The 27,915-nt window shown below is 39.4% G+C and overlaps 2 protein-coding genes across 19 annotated transcripts in view; one reads left to right on the top strand and one right to left on the bottom strand.

Moving 5' to 3' along the window:
- Positions 1-14,799, bottom strand: part of mical2a (microtubule associated monooxygenase, calponin and LIM domain containing 2a) — a 57,225-nt gene extending 42,426 nt beyond the window's left edge. For 2 of the 18 annotated variants that reach the window (XR_008302720.1, XM_034308626.2), the window contains exon 1: positions 14,369-14,799. The gene's annotated coding sequence lies outside the window, so the exon portion shown is untranslated. Of the gene's footprint in view, positions 1-10,319; positions 10,456-14,368 lie in introns of all 18 variants that reach the window. The other 16 variants (XM_034308623.2, XM_026930833.3, XM_026930837.3 and 13 more) reach the window with 14 other exon arrangements.
- A 3,008-nt stretch (positions 14,800-17,807) lies between these two features.
- On the top strand, positions 17,808-27,820 carry dkk3a (dickkopf WNT signaling pathway inhibitor 3a). Its single transcript, XM_026930351.3, has 7 exons — positions 17,808-18,152; positions 19,684-19,809; positions 20,038-20,118; positions 22,876-22,968; positions 24,688-24,829; positions 25,906-26,062; positions 27,168-27,820. The coding sequence occupies exons 1-7, from the start codon at positions 17,946-17,948 to the stop codon at positions 27,253-27,255; spliced, it is 894 nt and encodes a 297-aa protein (XP_026786152.3). The 5' UTR covers positions 17,808-17,945; the 3' UTR covers positions 27,256-27,820.
- The last annotated feature ends 95 nt before the right edge of the window (positions 27,821-27,915 follow it).

Here is a 27,915-nt window from a genome sequence, read left to right on the forward strand (position 1 = left end):
AGCAGACTGCAAACTGTGCTCTGAAAAATATCAAGAGGACGAACTTCAGCATCTTCTTACAGTAGAAGTAAAACATCTTAAACAGAAAACTCAGCATGAGGAGTTCATTGCTAGCACAACAACGCTGTAGCAACAACAATTGCTAGCACACTGCAGCAAACAACGCAGTAGCAAACAACGCTGTAGCAAACGCAGGCTAGGGCAGAATAAATGTGGGGAGTGGAGAAAATGAGATCTCAGTCACTTTGGTAAGCATGGCATGGTTGTTAGTGCCAGACGGGTTGATAGTTGGTGCAGGCTCAACAAAAACTAGACAGATGTAGTAGAAGCTGTATTTCGCTGCAACATGCAGATGGTAGAATCAGAATCTTGCGCCCACTGTATGAATCAATGTATGAACACAGTCTGAACAGTTCAGGCTGGTGGTGGTGGTGTCATGCTGTGAGGAATGTTTCTGGCACACATTGGGCCCCTAGCAATCGAGCATCCTGTGTCCCAACAATGTCACAGCCTATCTGAGTATTGTTGCTGACTGTGTGTCCCTTTATAGTCACAATTCACCCATCTAGTAATAGCTACTTCCAGCATGATAACGCGCCATGTCACAAAATCATCTCAGACTGGTTCCATGAACATGAAAATGAGTTCAGTGGACTTCAGTTGCCTCCTCAGTCACTAGCTCTGAGCTCAGTAGAGCACCTTTTGGGATGTGGTAGCAGGGGAGATTTGCAAACTGAGGGCAAGAGAATTAGTGAAATTTTTGTTTCCAGTGTCAGTGTCTGACTTTTGGTCACTAGTTAACAGCACTGTCAGAGCAGACGTGCAGGGTCCATCAACTTTGTCTCCATTATACTGCTGGAGATAACACCTGACGACAGAGAGAGAGAGAGAGAGAGGCCTTGCAGAAAAATACTGTTTGTCTTGTGGTTTGTATAAGAACAGGACAGGGTGCATTTTTTTTTGGACACACAGGGGCACCTCAGTTCTGCGCTAACACACCCTTCCAATGTGTATTTTTAGTTCAGTCTCTTCTTAGATTTCAAAGCCTCTCCACTTCCCAAAGATAACACACACACACACTAAGGAGAGATGACAAGGTATGAAATACTGCAGCTTGATAAATGGAGTGTTTGAAGAGACGTGATTTAATCATGCGTAACTGAGCAGACGTTAGGGAGTAATAAGAGAGCGAGGGACACCATCAGCACTGTGATTCAGCATCGTGACCGAAATTCACCTCTGAATAAATAATACTCACAAACCACAAAACTCTCATGTAACACCACTCTGAATAGCAGAATGCGAATTAGAATGTGATATACACACATTACATTAGATCGGGAGAATTCCTGGAGAACATGTGCTGTGTGATCTACAGTTTCTCTTTGTGGTGAGTTTCAGTAAATATAGTGTGTAAATGGCTTGGGTGTAGACAGAATAGGCTTGTAGATCACTGTAACACACACACACACACACACACACACACGCACACACGCACATTCAGATTAACACTTCCAAACTTGAAAGTTTTTAGGTGGTGGGCTTCTTTCTTTCTTTCCATTTGCCTCTTTATTTTTCCTTCCATTTTCTTCCAATTTCTTCACATTGTTCTTTTTCTTTCTTTCTTTCTTTCTTTCTTTTCATTTGCCTCTTTACATTTTCATTACATTTTCTTCCAATTTCTTCACATCTTTCTTTCTTTCTTTCTTTCTTTCTTTTTTGTCTTTCTTTCTTCCCCCCTCCCCCCCCCTTCTTTCTTTCTTTCTTTCTTTCCAATTTGTCAAAAACATAATACAAACTAATAACAGCAATATAAACTATTTGAAATAATGCAGAAAGTACTAAATTAATAATAATTTAAAAATCCAGTTTTTGGTCTTCGGTTCTGGTTTTTGGTTTTGGTTTTGGTTTTGGCCAGGACTTTTTTATCCTGGAGATGATGCAGATGAGGCTGATCTCTGTTTATCTACTCAGAAGTACAGTTTCACTCTACCTGTCACACTATTATACACTCCTGCTTATAGAGCCTGCGTATTGTCTTGACTTTGACACCATTATATCTCATCTTCTGTCCTGTAAACATCTTAACACCTCTAAAGTAAACATGAAGCGTAATATCCCCGGTGGTCATTTCCTCTGTTCGTGGCTGCAGCAGTATTCAGGTTTTCTAACTTGAGTTTCTGCTCGTGCTGTTTTTCAGCCGATGGCTTGTCATGTCAGCTCGTGTGGCATGGGTGTTAAATGAACTCCCCTGAGGTAACGACAGGCAAGCTACGGCTCTTACAGACCGCATTCCAGCACGCAGGCATCTGACATCGAAACACACAACCCGCCCTCGCTCTGATTGGCTGTGCTTTCGAGGTCCCGCCCCTCAGGGTCTCATTCCATCCTTGGGCACTGTAGCAGCGTCCTGTCATGATCCAGCATGTTGGTGTTTGCACTGCGGCTGATAACTCGGGAAGGTCACGGTCAGTTAAATTAGTCAGTTTTGCACACTAATCACTAATCTGATCATATTTACGCTCTTTTGAAAGATTCTAAACTCATTCGGTGTACTTCAGTGCATCTTATTTTATAAACGTCTCTCTCATACCAGCATTCAAATTTGATTGAACAGATATTTTTGCTTAAAGCACCACAGACTAGAGGTGTAGCTGTAGGTGTAGGTTTGAACCTCCATGAAACATAGCATGACAGTTCCAAATGCTTATTCGGAAGTGTATTCGGAAACTCAAGTTAGAAAACATAACACACACATATAATTATTATTATTTAAAAAAAAACAAGATATATAAAATAATAATAATTATTATTAATTATTATTATATAATATATTCCCCTATTTAAATCATTTTGAGTGGAATTGCTTAAAGACATTAAAGGTAATGTTATTAAGATGGCAAGGCTGGTTGACTAAATTCGTGCCATCATCACTTCTACTACTGTTTGACATCCACCTAAGATGCATGAGCACATCGCACTCATCAATATAGTGTATTTCCTCAACGTGCTTAGTGGTTAGCATGTTTACCTCGCACTGCCATGGCTGGGGGTTCGAATCCCGCCTCTGCCCTGTGTGTGTGGAGTTTGCCTGTTCTCCCTGTGCTTCTCTCCCGTCTTCGGGGGTTTCCTCTGGGTACTCCTGTTTCCTACCCCAGTCCAAAGACATGCGCTGTAGGCTGAGTGGCTCAATGCTCATTTGTAGGCTTATTTCCAAATTGTCCTTTGTGTGTGAACGTGTGTGCGATTGTGCCCTGCAATGAGTTGGCACCCCGTCCAGGGTGTCCCCCGCCTTGTGCCCTGAGCTCCCTGGGATAGTGTCCAGGCTCCTCTGTGTGATATATAATGATAGTAATATATGGATTTTCACCTACACTCTGCTTGCAGGCCTAAAATTGAAATGTGTTAATAATAATGATAAGCACAGGGTCTGCATTCCTGGCTTCACGGATGGTTAAAAATAGCTATTAGATCCATGTGCAGGGGCAGCACGCATGGGTTAATTAAAAGGTAGCAAGAACACTCTGTCCTAACAGATTGCCCTTTGAGCTGAAGCAGCATTCTGTTAGCTTAAATACCGTGATTTCACCATCTGACGGAATGGAAAGGGCCATTGCGGGCAGACAGCAGCAGCCCACAGGACACCGGGAAAGCACGCATACACACACCACACACACACAAGCTCAAATACTCATACACAGAGTAGTGGAGATCAAAGAAAGAGCTGGCTGCAGAGTAAAGGATGGCGTTGATAATGCTTTCCATTTATAAAGGGAAGGGATTGTGCTGGGGTAGCGTTAAAAACTTTATCACCTTACCCCATCAGCAGCGCTTTTTGATCTGAGAGCAAAACGTCACAGCTCAAGATTAGGAATGATTATAGGATAACCTTTTTCCAAAGAATGTATTAGTTATTAAAGATACAGCATGTGTGGCAGCCTGGGAAAACCCATCAGATGTCGCAAACAGCCACATATGACCCAAATAGGTTTTTTCTACCTATAACCTACTTTGACACCTCTACTCTTAGAAACTCTATTCTTGCTTAGGGACCCAGTTTGAAGAAAACAGTAGTAAAAACTAACTAAAGTCTAAAACTTCAGGTTAAAAAAAAAGTCTTAAGTGTGCTTTTGTAATTGTCAAGCTTTGTTCGAGTATTAAGAAGAAGAAGCCTTTATTTGTAACATAGAAATTACAGCACAGTGAAAATCATTTTTCGCATACCGCAGCTTGTTAGGAAGCTGGGGATCAGAGCACAGGGTCAGCCATGATATGGCACACCTGGAGCAGATAGGGTTAAGGGCCTTGCTCAAGGGCCCAACAGTGGCAGCTTGAACCCCCGACCTTCTGATCATTGACCATTGCTCAAGATGATTACTTGCCCTAGAGAAATGGACATAAGCCTAATCAGTTCAGTTTGTAATCAGACACTGGCTGTCAAATTATCTGCACTACTTGTCATACCGTCATCATCAAAACAGAGAAGAGCATGTACACTGTATAGAAGATAATAGGCAAAGTTTTAAAATTGTGGGAGAAGTTAATCGACAGTTATTTCTCCGGTGATTTTAGCATGAACAGAGATCACTTTTAAATGCGAATGAGTTTTACTTCAGGTGATGAGGTGAATGATGCTGATGATCATAGTGATTCCACCCATTCCCACTGTAAACTCATTGATAAAGCATTTAACATACACTATATAGCCAAAAGTTTGTGAACATTAACATTAAACCAATATGTGATTTTTTGAACATCCCATTCCAGATTTATTCCCCTTCGCTGTTATAATAAGCTCCAATCTTCTGGGAAGGCTTTCTAATAGATTTTGGAGCGTGGCTGTGGGGATTTGTGTTCATTCAGGCAGAAGAGCATTAGTGAGGTCAGGTACTGATGTTGGGTGAGGAGGTCTGGGGTTCAGTCAGTGTTCCAGTTCATCCCAAAGGTGTTCAGTGGGGTTGAGGTCAGGGCTCTGTGAAGGACACTCGAGTTCTTCCACTCCAACCTTCACACACCATGTCTTCATGGAGCTCGCTTTGTGGAACAGGGCCCCTTGGGCCCCTTAGCTCCAGTGAAGGGAAGCTGAAATGCTACAGCATACAAACACATTCTATACAATTGTGTGCTTCCAACTTCGTGGCAACACTTATGGGTGTGATGGTCAGGTGTCCACAAACTTTTCATAACTATTATTGAGTTCTTATAGCTATTAGCCTGTTTGACAGGTCATGCGTGTCGATTTGGTTTAATCCAATCCTCTATAACACAAAAACAAGTTGGCCTATAAAGGTGTTTTCACCAAACTCGAGTCAGCATTCAGGAGCTATTCTAGACCTGCTTGGAGGCTCATAAACGTGAGCATGATTGCGAGAAAACCTTCAGAACTTTGGCTTGATTGCACGCTATTTTGTATATTTTTATATTTTTATATATTATATACATTATGTTTTTTATGTATATTTTTCTACATATAATTTATTTATTTATTTATTTATTTTTAAGGGACACGTGCAAAGTAAGAATTTCATTGTATGGTCTAAACTGTTGTGTTTTCACCGTGCATATGACAATAAACCTCTTGAATCTTGAATCTTGAATCTATTTTCAACAGGCCCAGGGATCGGTTGCCTGGACAGCATTCACAATTCTCTAATCGTGCCAAACTCAGGATTCAAATGGCCACAACCCCGGAAAAAACAGAAGTATGAAAGTGATGTAAATTATGTCGACTTGGATCCAGTGTGTTCTTTTGGTGGAAAGTTCAGAAATCAAAAGCTGTATGGCTCTAATAAACAGACAAAATATTATTGTACACATTTAAATCATGTTCATGAAATAAATCTGTACTGATGAGGTCTGTGAAATTTATTTTAATTCTAATAGGATCCCTGGCTACAAAAATAGTTTGAGAACCTTTCTTTTGGACAATCGGCATGTTGGCATCTTTCAGTGGAATTGGAACGGAGTCTTAAATATGACTTGCTCTCGTTTCACTTTTGGAGGTAACCAGACTTTAAAATGCTAGAGATTTACTTCTGGTTGGGAAACATTTCAGTTCAAGTAAGCCTGTTGTTTTCACAACTTATGACAATATAGTAACAATATAGTAGAAAATGTCAAATTTTCCCCATGTGAAGGGTTTTACTAGGCCATCGCACATATGAAATCCTCAAGTCCTCAAATATTCACTTGCATCTGTTTTCTCACTATCCTGCACAGTATGTGATATCTATTGAAGCACACAAAATATTCATTTTCTCCTGAGGGCAGGAATTCCAGTTATGTGAATTATGTATCATTCTGAGCAGCCGAGTCAAGACTACATCAAAAGGCATCAGAAGTAAGAGGTATGCGCAGACACACTCATTCTCTGTATGCTTTTTGAGATGGATGATGTTACAGAGAAGACAGCCAACATACCAGTTACAAAAGCTGTCCTGAAGACAAAAAACACATTAAAATTAATTATGAGATAAACCTTTGAGGTAAAATGCTGTAGCCAATTAGCTCAGCTTTCACTTTTGGCACAGACAGCACCATAACTCAGGCAAGCATGAAGTAATAATGTCATGGAATTAATGAGGCCACTCAGTCTGACCTCGTATTAGCTCTGGAAACTTTGGTATGTTTACAGTACATTAGGGTCCGGTGTCATGAAATCTGGCCAAGAGCAGGCCAATAGCTGGAAGAAAATCCAGACGTGTACTTGTGTTGCTGGACAGAGCTTCCGACTATCAACCCAAACAAAAGGGTCAGTGATGTCAGCGTGCATGCGGAGCTGAAAGTTACTCATAATGTCCTTAATTGCTGGGAACTCGGAAGAAAACCAGGAAGGAACCCCTCAGTCTCCCACCCCCTCCTACAACAAACAGGTTCACGCCTCAGCAAGGCACAGCAAAGCAACAAAACATTGTTTCCCAGCATCTCGCTGGACTGGAAGCCTGGTCCTGCAAGCTCTCTTTGCAGCTTCGCAGAGGCATTTACTCAAGAAATATGATATTTGTGAAAATCCAGTTAGTTTAGAAAAATATTTAAATCTTACAGTAGCTTCTGGGTTTGTGTAAATTTACATATAATGGAACTCACCAGTGTGAGCCTCGATTTACGGTTTTAAAATGTTAAATTAGTGAGAAGTTACTGCAGATTTTATACATGGATTACACTGACGAGTTGAAATGGCTTATTTATTTCAATCACACACACAAATTTAGGGAAAATTTTGTGTCATTTCATATTAATGACTTGAAAGAAAGCAGTCCAAAACAAATCCATAAAGTAGAACCATTCAGTCAGGACAAAAAAATGGCACCCTATAAAAGGAGGAAGTGTTAGTGTGGATCTATAGTAGCCGATGCGCTACAGTGGCTGAGCTGCATTACTGGAAGATTTAGCACACACCACAGTTAGGAGGTACTCTTTCACAATGTCATTTTGTCATTCTCCACCATTTTCTCCCCAATTTGGTTCTGTCAATGCCCACCCGCTAGCTAACTATCTAACTCTCCCCTATCGCACAACAGCTACCAACCAGGGACGGTGGGGCAAACATGTGCTTCCTCAGAGACACGTGAAGCCAACCTCCGCATCTGCTCACAGAGCAGCTTAACATGCTCAGAGAAAGCGCTATCTGCCCTGTGCTGCATTTATGAGCTCACAGACGCCCACGATCAGCTAATGTCGACTGATTGACAGCGCAGACAGAGAGTAAGAGTCATCCCTCCCGCCCTGAGAGCATGGCCAAATTTATTCTCTTGACTCCCAGCAATGGATAGCTGTCTCATCATTGGGATTTGAACTTGCAATCCCCCAAAAACAGAGCAAACACTTTTCAGTTGCCCTGTCATTTCATTGTTTTTATTTCTCTGTAAGTTTTTTGCCTTTATTGAGTTTTGCGGGTGTCACTAAATGCGAATTCAGCTGTGCCTTGAATGCACTTGAATGCACCTACGTGAGTATGAAGAAAATCAGTGTTACTGAAACAAGCAGTTTGCTTTATCCTTACAAAAACATTCACACACAACTTTACTAAATGATTGATAAATAAGACCCAGTGTCTCATAAACTATCTGAAACCTGGACACTTCTTCCCAAGCTGGTGCCAAAACAAAGGAGTGAGAGTTGAACAAGAGAACAAACAATGTGTTATCTGGCAGGACCCGGCGAACATCATCTGTCTTCTAGCGAGGAGAAAAATCGTTAATCCGCACAGAAGCAAGGGCCGGGAAGCAGCTGCACGCTGTCTGAGAGCCTGTCTGACGTTCCCAGAGTCCTGAGCACACACTCTTCTCTAAGAGCACAGATTTATACAGAGACACTTCAGAAGGAAAAAAGACTGCCCTGTGCGTTAGAGTTTGACAAAACACTCTGGGGAGGTCCAAACGGGTCATTTGCAGAAATGAATGTGCAAATGGTCAGTAAAAAGAATGAGCATTGCTCTGGCAAATGCGGTTCTTTTTTAAAATGAAGTTATAATGTCATATGTGGACATCTCAATATGTGATGTAAAATGTAAAACGCATCAGCAATCTCCTGACGTACCCAGATATACAAACAAACAATGCAAAAACGGGTCTGAATTATCAGTTAATGTAGGGAAAGAATGAAATGAAATCCAGTTGCTTTTGCTCTCCTCCTGATATGAAGTCAATAGATGACTTGTGTTACTGCTGCTGGGCAAAAGACTAGGCCGAGGAGACGAAACGCTCAGAATAGACAAGTGTCATGTTCCAGAAGGGAAAACACATGACCTTGAAGATATCCTTAGTGCTCAGATTATTACAGGTTTCAAGTAAGATGAAGCATTTATTCCATTTCTTGTACCTAAGTAACATTATTGCTGAGTATAATTATATTTAATTGGGGTACTTCTTACTTTTACATAGAAGTCCTTTCCTTTTTAGTACATTCATCTATGTTCTTCATAGTTTTCCCCCAGTTTTCTCTCTAATCTGATCACCGACCAGTTTCCACCCACCAGCCTGCTCGCCCCTATGGGTTGGCACGTGCTTCCGCCACACGCAAAGCCGGCCATCTGCATGTTTTGAAACTGCTGCTCACACTATGTCATACACTCTTCTTCATAAATGAGCTCAGAGACGTCCATAATTGGCCTGTGATTGACAGTGGAGAAAGAGTATGCCATCCCTGCCACCCTGACAGCATGGCCACTTTTGCACCATGAGTGACCGTGGCATTGTCAGGCTCAAATCTCCAACAGCATCCTACTGAGCATAAAGTGCACAATGTTATACCCTACGCAGTGAGCATACATATGTAGTGAATCTGAATCTGAGTGTTGGCAGATTATTGCTGGTAAATAAATAAGCAGGTAAAAATATCTGGTTACTACTATATCATACTAAACCTACTTGTCCTCTAAGACAAATAAAAAAAAACTGTTCTTGGACACACATACTTCTCACGAGCTAGTGATCTGTTCATTCCTGAAATTATGATATTGCCTGTGTCTGTCTGTGATACTATATATTATTTTATAGGCTCCATACTGTATTTACATTACATGCCTTCTAATCTTTCGAAGGAATTTCACAGTCCTTTGTTATGATAATGCTAATTTTGCTAAAATTTCTGCATTTAACTAAAACTCCCTGCAACTGCCATGACACCTCAGAGAGCACAGAATGCTATGCTTAACATTGCTACACAGCTGAAAAGTGTACTTTTATTGAGGTGTCATTAAAATCTTCGTGTGTTACTGCTGCTATGACGCATGTCTAAAAGCCACCAATAAGAGGACGGCTAGGATGACGTGAAAAATGAGGCAGCTACAGATACGGACGTGCCAATGGCGAAACATTAACGAAACATATCCTTATTACCTCAAGCTCACTTTGAAGAGTGTTTTCTGTTTATTTTCCTGTTTTTCTGCATGAGCCTACATTGTACTGATTGATCACGTAAGCAGAACGTAGTGATTTTCTTTAATCACTAGTCTATCACTAGAGGATCTTCATAATGTTAGCTGACACATTGAGAACATGTTATTCTGTTATACAGTTCAGCCAAGATTTGTATTCTCATCATCTCAAACAGTGTGACAAGTACTAATCTTAAAAGGCAGCTGTGCATTAGATAGTGTGGAATCTGCTTCACTTAGATACTTATCCAGATCAGATATTTTATTTATCATATATCATGACAAATTTTAGGCCCTGAGGATGAATCTGGTGTATTCGTACAAAACAAGTGACTTTGGATTACGGCAGCCTGTTGAGCAGGAAGAAAACAACATGCTTATGATATGAGGATTTTATATAGACTGGAGGATCAGAATCAAAGATAGCTATGTTTTAGGTTACCTTTACTGCTCCTCTATGGAGAGTGCTGTACTGGTGGAAAGCTTCGACTCTTTCCTTTCTACCCGAGCAGGTGATTCACTCTGCCATGCAGAAGCCCTGACCATCAAACTTCCTCTTCCGCAAGTTTTTTGCCAAGCTGACAGACAGGAAACACAGAGTCACTTCCAGAGACCGGGTCTCAGCAGGAAATGTCCCAGGTGTGAATAAGGAAAGCTCATAAGTCTAAATAAAACATTATAATACTTCTGGACAGAATTGAGTTATGATTTTAAATCAGCTGGATAATGACAAGTGTTTCTCTGCTTCATTTCTACAAAGCTTCCCAGAGAATACTATGGTTCTGTTTTCTCCCCTAGCCATATGTGTAAATCAAAGTGTGGTTAAACCACTAATTACAGGCTGGGATGATGGAACATGCACCCGTTTTTGTTTTTTTTTTGTTGTTTTTTTTCACTTAAATGTTGACCCAGCCTAAAAATGCTATCACAGTTGCCTCAAAAAAAATTCCACTATATTTATGACTAAAGGTAAAAGCTTTTTAATGCCTGGACAAGATGAGTGCTGATTGGACTCAAATTATACATTTGAAAAATCCAAAAATGCACAAACTCATAGTTGGCATTTCTCTCAATTATCTAACAAATATAAACCAACGTCACAAAAATATGCATTTTGGCTGAATTTTGGAAGCCCAAATAAGAAAAGTCAGTATTCCCAAGTAACACCTTTGAAATGGACTGTAAAAGTAAACCTCTAAAAAAAAAAAAAAAAAAAAAAAAAAAAAAAAGTGCTGCTGCGATTGAGTTTTATCTCTTGCCAAAAATTCATTCCTAATGATAATACAACAGCGCTTGTATCAACATGGCAGCGCTCCTGAACAAAAATTCCTCTGTCAATAGAAACACATGGTTTAAACCTCGGAAACAAAGAGGACGTCAGAGCGTGGACTGTAAAGAGACACACCACACCTATTAGTGCCTAGTCTTCTGATGGATGCAAATCTGCAGCACAGAAACACAACATTCCTGTAGACATTCCGACAAAAAAATGATCGTAGGTGATTTCTGGAGAACGGAGCTGGAATTTGAGTGTGCGTGCAGACCTGTGTAAACTGTGTTTGAAGCAGGGATCTGATTATAGCCCTTTGGTTAATACATGCTTGCAGCCCACTCTTGGCAAAAAAGCAATGAGATTTGAACCATCTAAGAAAGAGTGGGAGAGTGGGAGAGAGAGAAATGTCATGCAGCGTGATTTTGTGTTCTTTCCAAACTGCAGGTTGATCCTTAAAATAGCTATGATACTGTATCTACCAAATTTAATACATCTTCTAATATCTCTAAAGAATAGAACCTAAGACTTCAATCCAGGACATCACCCTAATACTACCCAAAATTCACAAGAACCACAACCGTGGTTTGTTTGGATGTTACGTGAACTTGTAGCGGAAAACACCCGCCGCCTTATCCTTATTTTAACCCTTCGTAGCTTTTCATCCTCTTTGGCTGATGCAAATTTTATACAAAGTTCCACAACAAGGCTAAAAACAAGACTTTAAGACTTTCTACATAATATCTGTAGCAATACGATCCCGTTTTTCAAGAGAAACCAGAGGAGTCGCCACGAAACCTGCTTCTCTTTGGTATGACTGAAATGACTGAAACTGAGATAGCACTTCAGTATCTCTTATTTAAATTTATTCTTTTTTTTTTTTTTTCCAAAAGCAGCTAACAGGTATGGTTGAACAAAGCAACACTGGCTCGGATTTGACCTTTCCACTAGTGCAGATCGAGCCTTATTCTTATTTGATTCTCTCTTCCGTATTGTACAGCACATCTGTGGTGAAGTCCTGACCCATGCGTGACATGCTAAAAGCATTTCAGTTGCTTATTTATAATAGTGAAGAGGAAACGCCTCTGTGGTTAAAGTCCAGTAGTCCCATTGTAACAAGAGGTTTTCTCGCACAAGAGAAATTCGTTTTTTCTCACATTAGACTGCTTGTTGTTTGTATAGACAATGTAGACTGTATCAGTACAAATAAAAAATAATATAGTATAGCTGATACATTAAATATTTCAGACGACATATTAAGCCGGGCAAAATATTATGGATCTGTATTCTCCCCAGCCTCAGAGCTCCAGAGTCCAGGATAAAGCAGTTATTGAAGAATTGATTGATGAACGAATGTTTTCAACATAGTAGCCTTCCTATTTTATCCTTAACTCCTTGTTGATCCAACAAGATTCCAAAATAAAAAAAAATTTTAAAAAAAAAGAAAAAAAAAAGAAATGCATAGTAAAATACTATCAAAGTAAACATTCACAGAATTCACAAAAGTAAAGGCTGGGGCTGATTTCTTTCTAGCCCAGACTGTAGATTCACATGACTGACTTATATCAACCACATGATGAGATGTCGCGCTATAAGGTCAAACCACAATGTTTTTATAATAGTAACGTCAAGTTACTGATAATTAAGTTAGTGTAATTTTTCTAGTCTTCACATTCAATATCATGGCCAGCCATCTCCACATCCTTCCATTTTCCAGGGAAGCCTGGAGCCTATCCCAGTTAACTCAGGGCACAAGGCGGGGGACACCCTTGATGGGGTGCTAATGAATCGCAGGGCACAATTCTCACACACTACAGACAGTTTGGAAATGCCAATCAGCTACAATACATGTCTTTGGACTTGGGGAGGAAACCCCCAAAGCACGGGGAATGAAACCCTCAACCCCAGAGATGCGAGGCAAATGTGCGAACCATTAAGCCACCATGCCTATCCCAGGAACACTGGGCATGAGGCGGGAACACACCCTGGGTGGGACCCAAGTCGATCACAGGGCACAAAGAGGAGACATATTCACACCTAGGGTCAAGTGTCACTGATCATCCTACTGGCATGTTTTTGGGAGGTGGGAGGAAACCAGAGAACCCAGAGGAAGAGTGGGTAGAGTGTATATAAAATGACTAATGGGAGGCCCATTCAAACATAAACAAGCATTGAGGACAGGAAGTCAGTTTTCTGAATGCCTTTTCTCAGCCACATAATACTTTTGTCCTGAGGTCATGGCTTAGACACATATTTTTTATTATTTTATTATTATTTAAAATATTTTGCAGGTTATTTATACAAATAAGAATTTTTTTCAAAATCCACTATTACAATATATAATTTTTCCCAGATCAGCCACACTATAACATCTGTATTTCTGTAACACGTCATGGTTGTAGTAATAATCCATCCATTTATTTTCTATACCACTGATCCTACACAGGGTCACAGGGAGCCTGGAGCCTCTCCCAGGGGACTTGGGGAACAAGGCAGGGGACAACTGGTTGGGGTGGGGTGCCAACCCATCGCAGGACACAATCACACACACACACACACACACACACACACCACAGACAATTTAGAGATGCTAATCAGCCTACAATGCATGTCTTTGGACTGGGGAGGAAACCAGAGTACCCAGAGGAAGCCCCCAAAGCATGGTGGGAACATGCAGGCTCCAGGGGCTCGAACCCACAACCCTAGAGGTGCGAGGCAGGCGTGCTGACCACTAAGCCACCCTGCTCTCCTCTCCAAACAGCTGATACAATTTTTTTACCTTGTTATTTATTTGATCTAAAAATATTACCGTTTTCCATAATATGGAGTGATTTATTGCCAAAACCTCAAATATCTACTGATATCTTCTACTGTGTATCGTGAGAATGTCTTTAAGTATCGCGATATGATATTTTGCCACGAAATCGTTTGAGGTTTCATTGTAATATTGTAATAGCTAAGTACGAGGCAAAGTACTGAGTGAAAAAGTATTTCAACATTAAAAATAGTATTACAGTGTGAAATGAGTTGCTAAAGACTAGTCATTATAAGTCTGATATATTTTCGAGAAGAACACAAAAGCAGGTAAAGTGTGTTTTCTAGCCGCACTTCAGTACAGTAGAGTAGAGTACACACACACACTTACAACACTCTGGCTATCTGACGCGAAGAAATGAATAAAACAGACAGTTCTTTAAAAGCGTGAATGAAATACTGCTTACTTTAGCGTTCCCGTTCACGTGAGAATCTCAGCCTCGTGAATATCCGTCTGTGTGTGTCTCGCGCGGCCAGTGCGCTCCGAGCTGCAGGCACGCGCCCGTCACCGCCTTAAGCCGCGAGCGTGTTTTTTTTTTTTTTTGAACGCTCAGACGTGAGCGCGCGACGCAACGTTAATTCACCAGTTTAGTGTGACTGGGCATCTAAAAAAAAACAGGATATTACGCCCGAGGAGGAGCAACGCAGCGTCAGGGGAAGAAAAGCTAACACGGCTCTGTCTTCTGAGTCCACATAGCTCAAAATGCGCACGTGAAATGCCTGATTTGTGGTTAAGCGCATACTTCACTGTAAAAAGCCCAAACTAGATGGACGCTTTTATACGCGCTTAGAACGAGCCCTTCGTTGCGCGCGCTGAATGCACATTTTCGGCACGTGCACACCGTGCCAGACGCACGTGCTCCAAAACCGACAGAATGAATCACGCTTATTGTAACGCGTCATATCACTCTGAATTTCGTTAAAAAAAAAAAATAAAAAAATAAGTTTGGCATAAACTGTTTAAGTCATCCCTTAGGAAGTTCTGAGTGCTGCTAATAGGCAGATTTCATATGCAAAAGGCGCCACCAAGTGGTCCGCTTCTGTAATGCAAGCAACGTTTGGTAGAAAGTACTGTACACCAATCAGCCATGTCATTAAAACCACCTGCCTTGTGTAGGTCCCTTTTGCCACCAAAACAGCTCTGCCCCTTCGAGACATGGAGTCCACAAGACCTCTGAAGGTGTGCTGTGGCATCTGGCACCAAGACGTTAGCAGCAGATCCTTTAAGTCCTGTAAGTTGCGAGGTGGGGCCTCCATGGATCGGACTTGTTTGTCCGGCACATCCCACAGATGCTTGATCAGATTGAGATCTGGGGAATTTGGAGGCCAACAACACCTTGAACATGTCATGTTCCTCAAACCATTCCTGAACAATTTTTGCAGTGTAGCAGGGCGCATTATCCTGCTGAAAGAGGCCACTGCCATTATAGAATACCGTTGTCATTAATGGGTGTACTTGGTCTGTAACAGTGTTTAGGTAGGTGGAACGTTTCAAAGTAACATCCACATGAATGCCAGGACCCAAGGTTCCCAGCAGAACATTGCCCAGGGCATCACGCTGACTCCACCAGCTTGCCTTCTTCTCATAGTGCATCCTGGTGCCATCTCTTCCCCAGGTAAGCGACAAACACACACCCGGCCTTCCACATGATGTAAAAGAAAACGTGATTCATAAGACCAGGCCACCTTCTTCCATTGCTCCATGGTCCAGTTCTGTTGCTCACATGCCCATTGTAGGTGCTTTCGGCAGTGGTCAGAGGTCAGCATGGGCACTCGGTCTGTGGCTACACAGCCCCATACACAGCAAGTTGCGATGCACTGTGTGTTCTGACACCTTTCTATCAGCATTAACCTTTCCAGCAATTTGTGCTACAGTAGCTCTTCTGTGGGATCAGACTAGATGGGCTTACCTTCACTCCCCATGTGCATGAGCCTTGGGCGCCGATGAATTTGTCGCCAATTCACCGGTTGTCATTCCTTGGACCACTTTTGGTAGGTATTAACCACTGCATACCGGGAACACCCCACAAGACCTGCTGTTTTGGAGATGCCCTGACCCAGTTCTCTAGCCATGACAATTTAGCCCTTGGCAAAGTTGCTCAGATCCTTACACTTGCCCATTTTTCCTGCTTCCAACACATCAACTTCAAGACGTGACTGTTCACTTGCTGCCTAATATATCCCACCCCTTGACAGGTGCCATTGTACCAAGATAATCAATGTTATTCACTTCACCTGTCAGTGGTTCCACACATACCAGATTTGATCCCCCTTTGCTGTTATAATCACCTACATTCTTCTAGGAAGGCTTTCTACTAGATTTTGGAGTGTGGCTGTAGGGATTTTTTTCATTCAGCCAGAAGAGCATTAGTGAGGTCAGGCACTGACATGGAGTGATGAGACCTGGGGCGTAGTCAGTGTTTCAGTTCATCTCAAAGGTGTTCACAGTGGGGTTGAGGTCAGGGCTCTGTGCAGGCCACTTGAGTTCTTCTGCGCCAACCTTAGCAAACCATGGCTTCATGGACCTCGCTTTGTGCACAGGGGCATTGTCGTGCTGGAACAGCTTTCTGCCCCGTAAGGTAAGTGAAGCCGAATCCTTAATGCTACCGAATGCAAAGACATTCTACACACTTGTGTACTTCAAACTTTGTGGCATCATTTGTGTCCACAAACCTTTGGCCATATAGTGTACAGTAGATCTGTGGGTCTCCTTGTCAGAAAGGATAGAAAGATAGGAAGATAAGAACCCATAACTACCCAAGAACACCTGGAGAACATTTGAAACCCCCTGGCAGGTTTTTTCCTTTTTTCTTTTTGAAGAATGTACTCTTAATACATACCCAGCTGTTTACAAAGACAAACCATTTGGATTTCTTGTGGATTAGCAGTGATTTAACAGTTTATGGGATTATTTTACCTCTTCTGTAGTCTTGGTGGTGGTGATTATTATTTTAATTTTTCATTTTAATGTACTTCATGTTTACATTTCAGCAAATAGATTTTAAAAATGTAGAGCTTAATGATGCCAAAGTTGGACAGTATAATTTTTTATTTATTTTTTTTTTTTTGTGAGAACTCACATCTGTGCATAAAATGCTGACCTCCACCCCTACTTCCACAGAGAGAAGTGGATTATTAATTCTTTATCCTCTAGGGTACATTGTTTGAATTATAAGCTGTTCATTGTGAGATGTATGAGCACACTTGATACTCTGATATTTTTGGACATGCGCAATGTCCAATGACATTCTGCACTACTCCTATATACCCTAAAGTTTGCGCTCCCCAAGTTTATACCCACGTCTCACTCTTGCTCCAGTGGATAATTTCACCTGGATACTGGAGATTTGTACCTATGAACTGCTGCTGTAATCATAAAGACTATGAGGCTCATAATGAACATCCTTTCAACATTTTTAGTCCTGTTTGACTGTGTAGTATACAGTTGTGAACTGTCCTATCTGGTGTCACTCAGAAGGGGATGGTCTCATTTTTGAGTCTGGTTCCTTTCATGCTTTCTTCCTCATGTCGTCTCAGGGAGTTTTTCCTTGCCACTTGCTCATTAGTGAGCTAAATCTACATCCGGGTTTCTGTAAAGCTGATTTGTAACAATGTGTATTGTACTGTAAATTCAAATTGAATTGAGCTACTTCCTGTTCAAGGATGTTGCACAGTTGCCATAGTTACCAGGTGCTCTTAGTTTTCTGTGAGAAATGAACCATGCACGCGGCAGCATATGCGCTTTGTCAGGTAATAATTCTTCTTCTTGTTGTTTTTCTGTTTTTTTTGTTTTGTTTTTTTTGAAATACCCTGATGTGACAAACGAACCCGTCTGCGCGTGCGCGCGCAGCATCTCTCTGTCTTTCACGCCCACTATTCAGCGCTCCGCTGGCACCGCGCGCGAGGGTGGTGCATCTTGCGTTGTCCTCCGCGCGCGCGCGCCTCATCGCTCTGCATCCTTCCATCTTCCATCACGCGGTGAAGATGCTGCTGCTCGCGCTGAGTCTCTGCCTGGTTCCCGTTAATGGACTCCTTCCTGAAACTTGGACAGCTCCCGGTGTGGCCTTACAGTCGCACGCGCCCACAGAGGCGAACGTAGGACAGAAACCGACTGTGCTGAGCGACCTGTTCAGGGAGGTGAAGAAACTGGTGGAAGACACGCAGCGCAAACTGGAGGACGCTGAGCATCAGGTATCGCCCACGTCGTGCATGAAGTCCAGACTGGTGGCCAGAGACTGGTCTCTCTGACGCTAATTAATAAATAAATAAATAAATAAATAAATAAATAGAATGGATTATATATATAGATAGATAGATAGATAGATAGATATAGATACATAGAGAGAGAGAGAGAGAGAATTTTATTTGGCTTCACACTTTATATTTAATACATATTTAATATTTTATTTATATATATACATTAAATATAAATATATATTATATATATATATATATATATATATATATATATATATATATATATATATATATATATGTGTGTGTGTGTGTGTGGCAATATGTGAATATGCACTCACAGGGAAAAAAAAAAAAAAAAAGGCACTAATCTGTTCCATTCCTTGTCACTGGGGTGGTGCCCTCCCCTCAAGGGCACACCTTTCTTTTTTTACTTTAAAGCTTTACTCTAAAAACTAATTACGGACCATTTGTGTAAATCATATGAAAGGTACACTATCTCCAGAGTTCCAGGTGAAAGACACATAAATAAAGGGATACAGGATAAACCTTCCACCCGAGGAAATGAGAGTGCAGCCTCTTTAAATTCCAAAATATTCCAAAATTAATCATGATGGTGTTTCGGATATTGTTATCCCAATCCCCACTTTTTTTTTTTTTAATTTTGATACTATATTGTTATCACTCTTAGGATACTGATCTAATATTAATACACTCAGATTAAAAGTGTACTAAACTGTACCTTTGCGTGTTGATGAAGTGGTAGGATCACAGGTACAGCTTTTGTACCTTTACTATGTATCTTTTACTCTGAACGGTGCATGAAGTGTACTCTAGAAGGTAATTACCTAAGAGTAACTTTATCCACATTTTCCTGGAAGATGCACGTTAATGTTAGAAAAGATAAGAAAGGTACAGTTTTAGTACCCTTTTTTTCTGTAGAGTATTGCAAGTCATTTTAGTAACCAGGCCAACTCTCTGCAAGCTTCTTTTGCCACATTATGTGAAACAAGATGAGACAAGATGGCGGCGTATTTTATGACAGTCAGAAAACTTAATACGTACTTACTATAAAACTGTTCAATCCAATACTGATCCAGAAACATCCTCCATGTTCATATGTGTATTGTATACAGTTTTATCCTGCAGGTTTTTAGGCATGGGGTATTAAGAGCACACTAAAGGGTGCCATCATCTGATTATCTTTTGAAATTGCATTTGCAGAAAATCTGATTTGTTCGTTGGTGTAAAGTAAAATGTGGACATAATGATATTCCCATGCTGGCTACTGACATAGTTGCTCTGTAGGTGCTAATATGATGGAGTGCCCATGTCTCTGGTTTTGCTCGTACAATGGCATTCACAGAATTTGAGCTGGAGTATGAGCAGCAGTCTCCCCACAACTTTTCAGCATTTTTGATTCACTTTGCTAGCATTAGATCATGTATGTGGACCGTGTTACTGTTACTGGTTTCTGTAATATATAAGCAGTGGGTGATAACTGTTACTCGGCTTGAGCGTTTTCCAGATGGACAACGAGAGCGCGAAATCCATCCAGCCCATCCATAACATCACCTCAAATTACAGCAACGAAAGCAGCTCGGAGATCGTTAGCGGAAATCAATCTGTTCCTGCTGCGGAGGCGATCAATAAGGTAAGACTGGCATGGAGGTCATTTTGAGATGTTTGACATGATTGCAGCGTCTGAAGTGATTTGAAGAGCAGGACAACAGACCAACTTTTATTTTAGATTTTTTTTTTTTTTTTGTCAACACCATGTATCTTAGTCTCTGAATGCCCATTCTGCACATTTTTTGTCAAACAAAATATATCTAAAAGTCTACTGTTCATGTGTTTCTGAGCAGTGTGCTTGTGCTTTTAGATATCAGGCAACACAACTGAGGAGATCCACATGACCAGAAGCGTTACCCAGTACAGCAGCAAAGGAGATGACAATGATCATGTGTGTAACTCTAATCTTCTTTATTACATGACTAAATACGAGCCTATTTAGGTCTTTACATACATCAAAAAATGTACAGTATAATATGTCAATATATATCCAAAGTGTTCCTTAAAGTAAAATTCCACCCTGAAACACATTAAATGTATTTCTATGGAAATATTTGTGCCAAGTTTAGTGATTCTGGTGCTAATTTAATGGTTGGTGCTACATTTTTGTTATTCCCATAAGCAGGGAGACAGTCAACTCAGTCAACTCAGAATCCTGGACACTGATGAAGATTACTTATTAAGTCGTTCATGGTGGATTTTTTCCTTTAAGGTTAATTTCCACAGTTTAATGATGGTTTACTCTAACTGTTACAATGTAAGGGACAAGCATTTGCACCTTAACTACCAGTTTAGTATATTTTGGTATATGGCAATCCTGAGGACATCTTTAAGCAAACTAGATTCCATCCAATTCTGTTAGTTGTCTTCAGAAGATCATTAAGTGATAAACTCTGGATCTGCTTCAGTCCCTAAACTTGTATCCAATACTTTGTAGAGCGGTTTGCACAAATCAGTTTCCTAATGCACAAGATCCTCTCACACACCAGACTTCTCTTGTAAAAGCACTGTATCTATCTCCTGGCTGACTCAGAGTCAGTCAATAATCCCATGGCAGACATGAGCAGGATTTTCAGGCTGCTGTATCTGAGAGGTGACTGATAAAGCAGGATAATGCCAGATAACGTCCTAGAACCTTCTGATCATCAAGGAAGTGTGTTAAAGTGTATTAAATCCGTCTGGCACAGCAAGACAAAAGAAAGACAGTTCAGAGCCTCATTGAATGTATGAATCTATTGATCATCTGACATTTAAATGAAATTAAGATACCTAATTTTATAGCGTTTTAATGATTTAAAGGTAATCGCATCATACATAGCGTATTTATTTCCATTTTTAGGCAAGGCTCATTGGTATTTCCTACATAGTTTTCCAAGATTTTAGACATGAACTCATGTACTTTATATACTCATGTATATAAAATTGACTGTGTCATAAAATTATGAATGATATTATTGGAAAATATTACATGATATTCTGTCTTTAGTCCTTTGTTTTTAAATAAAAATTTGCTACAGGAAAGCATATTGAAAGCAAATTGAAAATTTATCATTTAGAATAACGGTCAAGATCAATATAAATATAAACCCAAAAAAGTTACAGTAAAGAAAGTTTCATCTGTGGTATATAGTATACATGGTACATGGTATGATGTATTGCTATTTCAAAAGAATTTTTTTGTCTTTGGCTCCACTATATTTGACCAAAAGATGGTTATGTTTCTATTTAGGGATGTCCATAATGCATTATATTAACATGTATATAAATATAAATGGACAAATAGGCACAATTTATTCTCCAAATAAAAGCACAGATCTACCAGTATTTGGCATTAGGATTAAAATAAACTAATTCCAACTCATCTTGGATATTTCAATATGTATTTTAATTAGTTTTATATACTAGCTTTTTTTTTCCCTCTTCAGTTTCAGAGGCTCAAATTAAATTTCAACCACTTCTTTCATGGTGGGGAAAACCAAGCCCCCTTCTTGCCCTGAAATATCTTTGCGGTAAAAGACAGCAGCAGAAAAATGTGATGTTTATTTGAGCCTTTATGGAATCAAAAGCTTTTTGTCACTTTCGGTACAGGTAAATATTGGACAGTTCATGTGTCAACCTCACATCCTTTAAAATTCTCCGAACTTCTCTACCCAAAACCACAACTGATTACAACGTGGCTAAAGATTTGGTTTTGAATTAATCCACTACCGACATCCATTACTGACAATAGTAGCAGTATTAGTAGGAGGAGATGGAATAGAAATAGAAAAAGAAATAGAAGTAGTAATACTACTATTGTAATACTAAATACTGATAATATTAATAGTAGTAGTAATAGTAATAGAAGCAGTAATCTTAGTAATATTAGTAATCGTAATGCTAGCAGTAGTATTCATAGTAGTAACACTAGTAGTAACACTAATAGCAGTAATAGTAAAAGGAATAGAAGCAGCAATAGTAATAGTAGTAATAATAGTAGTAGAAATCATAGGTGTAGTAGTAGTATGCATAATATTAATCGTCGTAACATTAGTAATCATAGTAGCAATCATAATAGTAATAGAAGCAGTACACAGTAATCGTAACAGTAGTAGTAATCATAGTAGTAGAAACCGTAACAGTATTAATCGTAAGAATAGTAAAAGTAATAATCATAATTCTAGTAGTAAATCATAGTAGAAGTAATCATAACAGTAGTAGTATTCATAATACCAATCATAATACTAGCATTCATATACATAGTACTAATTGTAACAGTAGTAGTAGTAATCATAACAGTAACTGTCATAATAATAGTAGTAATAATAGAATAGTACTAGTAATAGAAGCAGTACTCGTAATAGTAGTAACTGTAATAGCAGTAATCGTAATGCTAGCAGTAGTACTCACAGTAGTAATCGGAATATTAGTAATAATTGTAATAGTATTCATAATATTAACTGTAATAGCAATCGTAAAAGTATTAGTAACAGCAATAGTAGTAATCATAATAGTAGTACTTTAGTTATCTTTTTTAGCTAAGAAATTAGAGAACATAAAATGTACTGGCCTCGTCTTAAAAGCCAGATAAAGTGGAGCTGTGAGAGCTGCTGTTTTTCATGTTGAAGGATTTGTCTTGTGTCCTCTTTCCCCTTTTTTTGTCTCTCAGGAGTGTATTATTGACGAGGACTGTGAGAAGGGTAGATACTGTCTCTACAATGAACACTACTCCGAGTGTATGCCTTGCAAGCAGTCAGATGCGGTAGGAACTTCAGTCTTCCTGTACAGAATTGTGCATCTAATAGCTCACAGTGGGCCTCACCCAGATCTGTCATGAAAGTGCTGAAGACCTGCACATTTGAGAGCCTCCACCTTTCTATATGATGTAACTGAGACCGCATTGTATCTGCATTGCAGCACAGGCACGAGCGCATTTGGAATTTGATATGAAGGTGTTTTATTTTCCTTTGGGTTTCACAGAGTGGATCGTTTGCTAAATGAGTGTGCTTTCTCTGTCCTTGTGACTTTACCTGGGACACAGAAAGGACAGCAGAAGCCAGTGATGGACAGGAGGCAGCACTAGAATACTGATGTGCTGCTGGCAGCCAGGTTTAATCCACTTCAGAGGCTTGTTTTGGTCTGCCATGAAATACAGCTGTACAGGCTGGGTCGAGGGTGCTCCTGAGACCAGATGCTGCAATCTTTTCAATTATATGAGGTCTTAAAAATGGAGGCATTCACAGATAAAATACTGAGATTTGACATTAATTTTGGTCATGACTTCAGTAGGCAACCATGACAGATATAGTGTGTTTATGTACATGTTGTAAAATATCTACACTTTTAGAAAAAGAGGTTAAATCTCCAAGCCTTCAGGGCTAAAATCCTTAAAAGCAATATGTAGAACACTACAACAGAGCTGCAAACTCTCAACTATCTATCAGCTATTGAATAAGTAGCATTAATAGTAATAGTAGACATAGTAGTAGTAATAGTAATAGTAGTAGCAATAGTAATAGGAGTAACAGTAATAGTAATCGTAGTAGTAGAATAGTAATAGTATATACTAATTGTAATAGTAGAAATAGTAACAGAAGCAGTAACAATCATAGTAGCAGTAATCGTTACAGCAGAATTAGTAGAAATAGCAGTCTTAGTATTCACTGCAGCAGTAGTAACAGTAGCTATAATAATAGGAGTAACAGTAATAGTAGCAATAGTAATAGTAATAGAATTAATAGTAATAGTAAATAATAGCAGTAGCAATAGTTATAGTAATAACAGAAGTAGTAGTATCAGCAGCAGTAGTATTATAGTATAGTTATAGTATTAGCAATAGTAATAGCAGTTATAGAAAAAGCAGTAATAGTAGTAGCAGTAGTAATATTAGCAAGAGAAGCAGTACCAATAGTAATAATAGTAATAGTTATACGAGAAGCAGTAGTAATAGCAGTTTTAATAGAAGCTGCAGCTGTAGTAATAGTAAAATTAGCCGTACAATAGTAATAGGAGTAACAGTAATAGTAGCAGTAATAGGAATAGTAGTTGAGGTAACAGTAGTAGTGATAGTGATAGTAATCGCAGAAGTAGTAGCAGCAGTAATAGTCATAGCTGCAGCAGTAGCAATTCTAATAACACTAATAGTAGCAGTGATATTAGTAGCAGTACTAGAATTATTAGTGATAATAGCTTAACAGTGAAAGTAACAGAAGTAATAGTGCATCAGTAGCAATAGTAATAGCAGTAGTAGCAATTACAATAATCGTAATTGTACACGTCTCTATGTACACATTTTTCGTCATCTCTTGGGTTGTCTGTGTACCACGACGTTCTATAAATATCCCCCATGCCGTATCTTTCTCTGTACTCTGTACTGCCTGGCTGGCTAACAATCAGCACTGATCTGTATTCACAACGAGGATATGAGACACAACAGAAGATGAGAGATTATGCCTGGCTATTGTGTGGATTTCTATCACAGATCTGCAAGAAAGATGAGGAGTGCTGCAAGGGCCAGCTGTGTGTGTTGGGTCAGTGTATGAACTCCACTAAAGGAGAAGAAGGAACCATCTGCCAAGAGCAAAGCGACTGTGACAGCGATATGTGCTGTGCCTTCCATGAAGGTACCGACTTCCAAAGAGCAAAATTCTGTTTCCCAAGTAGATGAGGTTGGACCTCCAGCTGCTTTCTGTTGTGACAGGATTTTACTGCTATCTTTTATTAATACTGTAGTTTTACTCAGCAGTATGACCTCAGCAGCCTAAAACAGACCAGAAATAAGGCAAACGAGCTCTTGGGTAGTTTCGTACAGTGCAAAATATTCAGAATCAAGGAACGTATTAATCAAAAATGCTAAGATTTTCCAGTCTATGAATAAAGAGTAGCTGGTTTTAACAATTTAGTACTAAAGCCATAGTTTCTGCATATACATGAATATACATAACCATAGTTTGGTCATTACTTATGGTAGTAAACCCATCTAACGTTAGCCATAACTGACCTTACTGCAAATAAATTACTTCAGTATTTCACTCTAGATTTGCATTATATTTTAGTGATTTATTTAAAATATACCATAACAAACGATTTGCTCATTAACATTAGCTAAAGGTAGCTAGCAGAGTACTAATAAAAAATACAGTAAATTAGATTGCATTTCACTATCTGAATCTCAATTTCATATTCTTAATGCCGTCTTGAACTATAGCCAAATGTTCAAAAATATCCCACAACAAGCAAACCCCTTTCAGCCATAACTTACATTAACCAAGTTAGCTAATCTGGTAGCTTGACAAATGTTCTTTGGTAAAAGTTTCTGGGTCCCACCTCAATTTCTAATATCACACATATACTAAGATGGCCTCCTTTTAAATGGAAAAAAAAGATTTTAGAGCTGTGCTACCAATGTTATATACACACACACACACATACACACAAAACAATCTAGACAACAATCTAATTTTTACATTTTAAATCAAGAGAAAATTATTCATAAAATATTCTTGCAGCTTCCAAATATAGCACTATTATATAATATTACTATTACTTTATATTAAATAATGCTTCCACTGCCATATTTTTATTTGTAGTCATCATCTTTGAAAATGTGAAGTTAACTGTAGCAAATTCTGTGAATTTGTCATGTCCCTGACTAAGATTTTTGGCATGATTCTCTTATTTATCCACATTTTCCTTTCAGATCTGCTTTTCCCAGTGTGCAGCCCCAAACCCAAAGAACGCGAGCCCTGTAGCATCCCCACCAATCACCTGATGGACCTGCTGTCATGGGATTCAGGACACAGGAGTCCAAAAGAGCACTGCCCCTGCGCTGGGAACCTGCAGTGCCAACATCTGAAGTAAGACAACCTCAGCTTGCATTCATTTCCCAGCGTGACTGTAAAATGTCATTAAATTAAACAAAACGATGGCTGCAACCAAATAAAGGCATCACATCTCTACTTAGATTAATCACCAATCACCAACGTCTGGAAGAGCCTTCCATCTGTGATCGCTCAGTGGAGGTCTTCTTTAAACAAGCTGAAGTTTTTGAAGGTGTTGATAATTTTCTAACAGCAGCTCACAGAAGTGCTTGGTGTAATTTAAATCACAGAATTACATCAGTGCGCTGGTTCAATTCTCACAGAGAATTGTATGGTGCCTAAGACTAATAAATGTATTAAAAACATGCTGTTATTTAACAAAGAAAATAATAACCATTGAAATGAAATGTTTATAAAACGTTTACGGAAGGGGTCTCCAGTATCAGCGCTTTGTTACAGTAACTTTTCCACCATGGGAAAGTCTTCAGGATGGAGAAGTTTGTGCTTTTCTGTTTCTTAGTAACATGGCAAGCATCTTTTTTTTTCTTTTTTTTTTAAATATGTCTTATTAATTTCAACAGAGAAAGGGCTAAAGGCTGGTTAGGGAACGACTGTTATAGCTGCTAAGTGATAACAGAAACTAACTTATTTTACAGACATAACACAACATTAAATGTAACTATAAACCGATAAAGTATGACTTGTTCTTCAGGGAAAAAAAATGTATCATTGGCAAATTCCTGTGGAGTAAGAGGAATAAAACCATTTGACACATGCCGTTATAAGGGAAAAAACAACTTTGAGGTTTAAACAGTAACTCTTCAATCTGTTATTTTACTGTAATTGTAAATTATCTTACTGAGATTTTTAAAAGTCTTGAATTTCTTGATGTCTATGATAATGATAATGTAATTACACCTATTAATGGATTAAGAATTTTTGCTAGAGAATTTTAAGCAAAAAGGTTTTAAAAAAAATTATAACACATGTGAGCATGAAATAGCAGTAATTCCAAACTGCAGAGGATTTTCCAAATTGGAAAAAAATGATTTATTATTTAATAGACCCATGGTGCTGTACTGTACCATTAGACATTAGAAGTGGATGACACTGTGTATCCCCGCTGTTCTGTCTTCTTTAGACGCAGATTGGTGTGCTTGAAAAGTCCGACCACCAGCGAAGAAACTCTGAGTGACACAATATACTCCGAGATCGACTACATCATCTAAACCTGGACACAGAATCTGTTCAGACTTGAAGTTAGTACAATAGTGAGCTCTGCAAACTTCACTGAGCCTGAAAGCCTTTAGCAGTCCGCCGTAGAAAACTATTACTCAAGACCATAACTGTATGTACAATCTGGTCACCATTATCCTGCTTCATGTGCCAGTGTTCAGCTTGTCTACAAGAGCAGTAGCTTTTAGCAGGAAGTGCACCATGTAAAGGTTCACTCAAAGCTCTGTGGACAGGAAAAACAGCATTAGATTAAAGATATACACTATATACTTAGGCGCATATGACTGAATGGTCACTGGTGTGCAAAAGTGAGTACTGTAGATGCTCATAGTTAAAGCTTGGAGTATAGCAGCTCAGGCTTGGAGTATAGCAGTGTTTCAGAGTTCAGCATTTCACACTCATTATCAGTCCTTCCTGTGCTGAATTTGGTGTGTTAGACAAAAAGAAGAAAAATTACTGCTCCAGGAATGAGTACAACACTCCTGATTATAGAATTAAATCATGTTGTCTCAAAGCTACAGAAATGTAAACTTGCAATAAATAAACAGCTGAAAAATGCTAATTTTCATGCGTTATTAATCGTAAGATTGCATAATCAGTAGGACTGGGCGCGATATGACAAATATAATATCCATATTGTGATAAATGATGTC

This window comes from Pangasianodon hypophthalmus, chromosome 11 (genome assembly GCF_027358585.1).
Source record: "Pangasianodon hypophthalmus isolate fPanHyp1 chromosome 11, fPanHyp1.pri, whole genome shotgun sequence".
Classification (NCBI taxonomy): Eukaryota; Metazoa; Chordata; class Actinopteri; order Siluriformes; family Pangasiidae; genus Pangasianodon; species Pangasianodon hypophthalmus.

Bases quoted from the DNA above. Each gene is read 5' to 3' on its own strand.
- dkk3a (XM_026930351.3), top strand. From the start codon at position 17,946: ATGCTGCTGCTCGCGCTGAGTCTCTGCCTGGTTCCCGTTAATGGACTC. The intron at 22,969-24,687 runs GTAGGAACTTCA...TTTCTATCACAG, and splicing joins CTTGCAAGCAGTCAGATGCG to ATCTGCAAGAAAGATGAGGA. The intron at 24,830-25,905 runs GTACCGACTTCC...TTTTCCTTTCAG, and splicing joins GTGCTGTGCCTTCCATGAAG to ATCTGCTTTTCCCAGTGTGC.